At 44.4% G+C, this 2,630-nt stretch overlaps 1 protein-coding gene across 1 annotated transcript; it reads right to left on the minus strand.

The window, feature by feature from the left end:
• Positions 1-368: 368 nt before the first annotated feature.
• Positions 369-2,185, minus strand: LOC105434592 (glycine-rich cell wall structural protein). The gene is given in 2 exon segments (XM_031881581.1): positions 369-734; positions 737-2,185. Coding segments are annotated over 2 exon segments (1,467 nt in total). The 5' UTR covers positions 2,013-2,185; the 3' UTR covers positions 369-543.
• Positions 2,186-2,630: the final 445 nt, after the last annotated feature.

The raw sequence follows: 2,630 nt of genomic DNA on the forward strand, positions 1-2,630 counted from the left end.
CACAAATTGTCTTAATGAATAAAAAAATTACGAGTTTATCAATTTTTAATCTGAAAATTCATGAATTTGTTGTTTACATCATTTATTTATTTATTTATATATTAATTTTCTGAAATTAGTAAAATTTGTAAATTGAATCTACAACATAATGTTTGAATATTCTTGATTGTCTAAAAGAATATTCTTTCCAAGAGATTATAAACAAGCAATTCTCTCTATTTTGTTAGGTCAGTCTTATTGCATATTTAAGATTCTACGTAGATATAGTAAAATAATTTTCATATTCGTTTCCGTAGCTATGAAATTAAAGGTTTTGATGTTATGTTATCTTTGGACACTGTGGATTGATATGATTTGACAATTGAAGATGAAGATGAGAAAATTGAGGACTAGAATTATACCCATAAACAATATTCATGTGTGGAATGGAAGGTTGACAAATATTTAAGTAAATCTAATGCATGCAAACAATTTCATTTGGTAATAATACATATAGTTCATATTCTTAATATAAGTAAATGCAATTTTAATTCAAAATAGAGTTTAGTGGTGTCCAATTCCTCCTCCACCAAATCCGCCACCGCCACCAAAGCCTCCTCCACCACCAACCCCGCCTCCAAATCCACTACCTGAGCCACCACCTATTCCTCCTCCAAAACCTTTTCCAAACCCACCACCAAAACCTCCACCATTCCCAAACCCACCCCCTCCACCTCCACCGCCGCCGCCACCGCGCCGCCACCACCACCAGCACCGCCTCCTACTCCACCACCAAATCCACCGCCCTTACCGAACCCTCCTCCAACTCCACCACCCTTACCAAACCCTCCTCCAGCACCACCACCACCACCAAGTCCTCCACCTTTGCCAAACCCTCCGCCGGCACCACCACCGAGCCCTCCGCCTTTTCCAATTCCACCACCAAGTCCTCCACCTTTGCCAAACCCTCCACCGGCACCACCACCGAGCCCTCCACCTTTGCCAAACCCTCCGCCAGTACCACCACCGAGCCCTCCACCTTTTCCAATTCCACCTCCAAGTCCTCCACCTTTCCCAAACCCTCCACCAGCACCACCACCAAGTCCACCACCTTTTCCAATTCCACCACCAAGTCCTCCACCCTTGCCAATGCCACCACCTTTTCCAAACCCTCCACCAGCACCACCTCCAACTCCACCACCTAGACCTCCACCTTTTCCAATGCCACCACCAAGTCCGCCACCCTTTCCAAACCCTCCACCAGCACCACCTCCTACTCCGCCACCAAGACCTCCACCCTTACCAATTCCACCACCTTTACCAAATCCTCCGCCGACACCACCACCTAAGCCTCCACCTTTACCAATTCCACCACCGAGTCCACCTCCCTTTCCATAGCCTCCACCAGCACCACCACCTAAGCCTCCACCTTTTCCAATTCCACCACCGAGTCCACCACCTTTTCCAAACCCTCCACCAGCACCGCCACCTAAGCCTCCTCCTTTTCCAATTCCACCACCAAGTCCACCACCTTTTCCAAAACCTCCACCAGCACCACCACCTAAGCCTCCACCCTTTCCAATACCACCACCAAGTCCACCACCTTTACCAAACCCGCCACCAGCACCACCTCCTAGACCTCCACCTTTTCCAAACCCACCTCCAGAACCGCCACCTAGTCCTCCACCTTTTCCAATGCCACCTCCTACTCCACTGCCACCACCAGCGCCTCCTCCTACTCCACCACCAACGCCACCACCTTTACCAAATCCACCACCAATTCCGTGACCTCCTCCAAATCCTACCCCACCTCCAAAACCTCCACCACCACCGCCGCCACCCCCTCCCCCACCGCCGCCGCCGCCACCTCCTCCAAAACCACTCCCACCACCAAATCCACTCCCTAGTCCACCACTCTTACCAAAGAATAGAAACTTCTCTTCCTTTCCATCTTCCTTGGCAACCACATTGTACACAATAACTTGAAAACACAACAAAGATAACAAAGCCACTCTCTTCCAACCACTTGCCATCTTGCAGGTGGAGGGCAACGAGGAATATAATAATTCACAGAATGGATGAAAAACTTAAACCACATCCACACATCTATTTATATCTCTCTCCATACTTCATTAAAACCAACCCCTTTTGCTTTCTCATTTATTACCACTCAACTACTAACAGTTCCCTAACTTTTTCATCCCCCACTTCAACTTTTCTTTATGGGGTTTAGAAAAAACTATTCTCAACTTCCCACTTCTCCATCTCCACTTTTTGGAGCTTTTCCCATTTCAAGTAATGTGAGCCCAATTTTAAACCACTCATGCATGTTATGCAATGCTCACACTGTGTGCACCCTTCAATTATTTGGGTTCTTCTTTCTAAACAATATAATTAATTGATTAAAGCTTTTCATTTTGTGAATAATCATTTGTTCACTCACAAACTAGAAAACAAGTGTGTAGTTCCTAATTGCTTCAAGGCTTTGTAATTTAAGTGGAAATAATAAAGAAATGTTTAATTATTGATATATAAAAGATTAAAACAAATCGGTTAACTTATCTGTTGAATGTATAAAATTATAATTTTCAAAATATTACTTACTCTTCACTTATTCTTCTTCTCTTCTGAATAGTGTCTTTAAAATTCAA

Source organism: Cucumis sativus, chromosome 2 (genome assembly GCF_000004075.3).
Source record: "Cucumis sativus cultivar 9930 chromosome 2, Cucumber_9930_V3, whole genome shotgun sequence".
In the NCBI taxonomy this organism is placed as follows: Eukaryota; Viridiplantae; Streptophyta; class Magnoliopsida; order Cucurbitales; family Cucurbitaceae; genus Cucumis; species Cucumis sativus.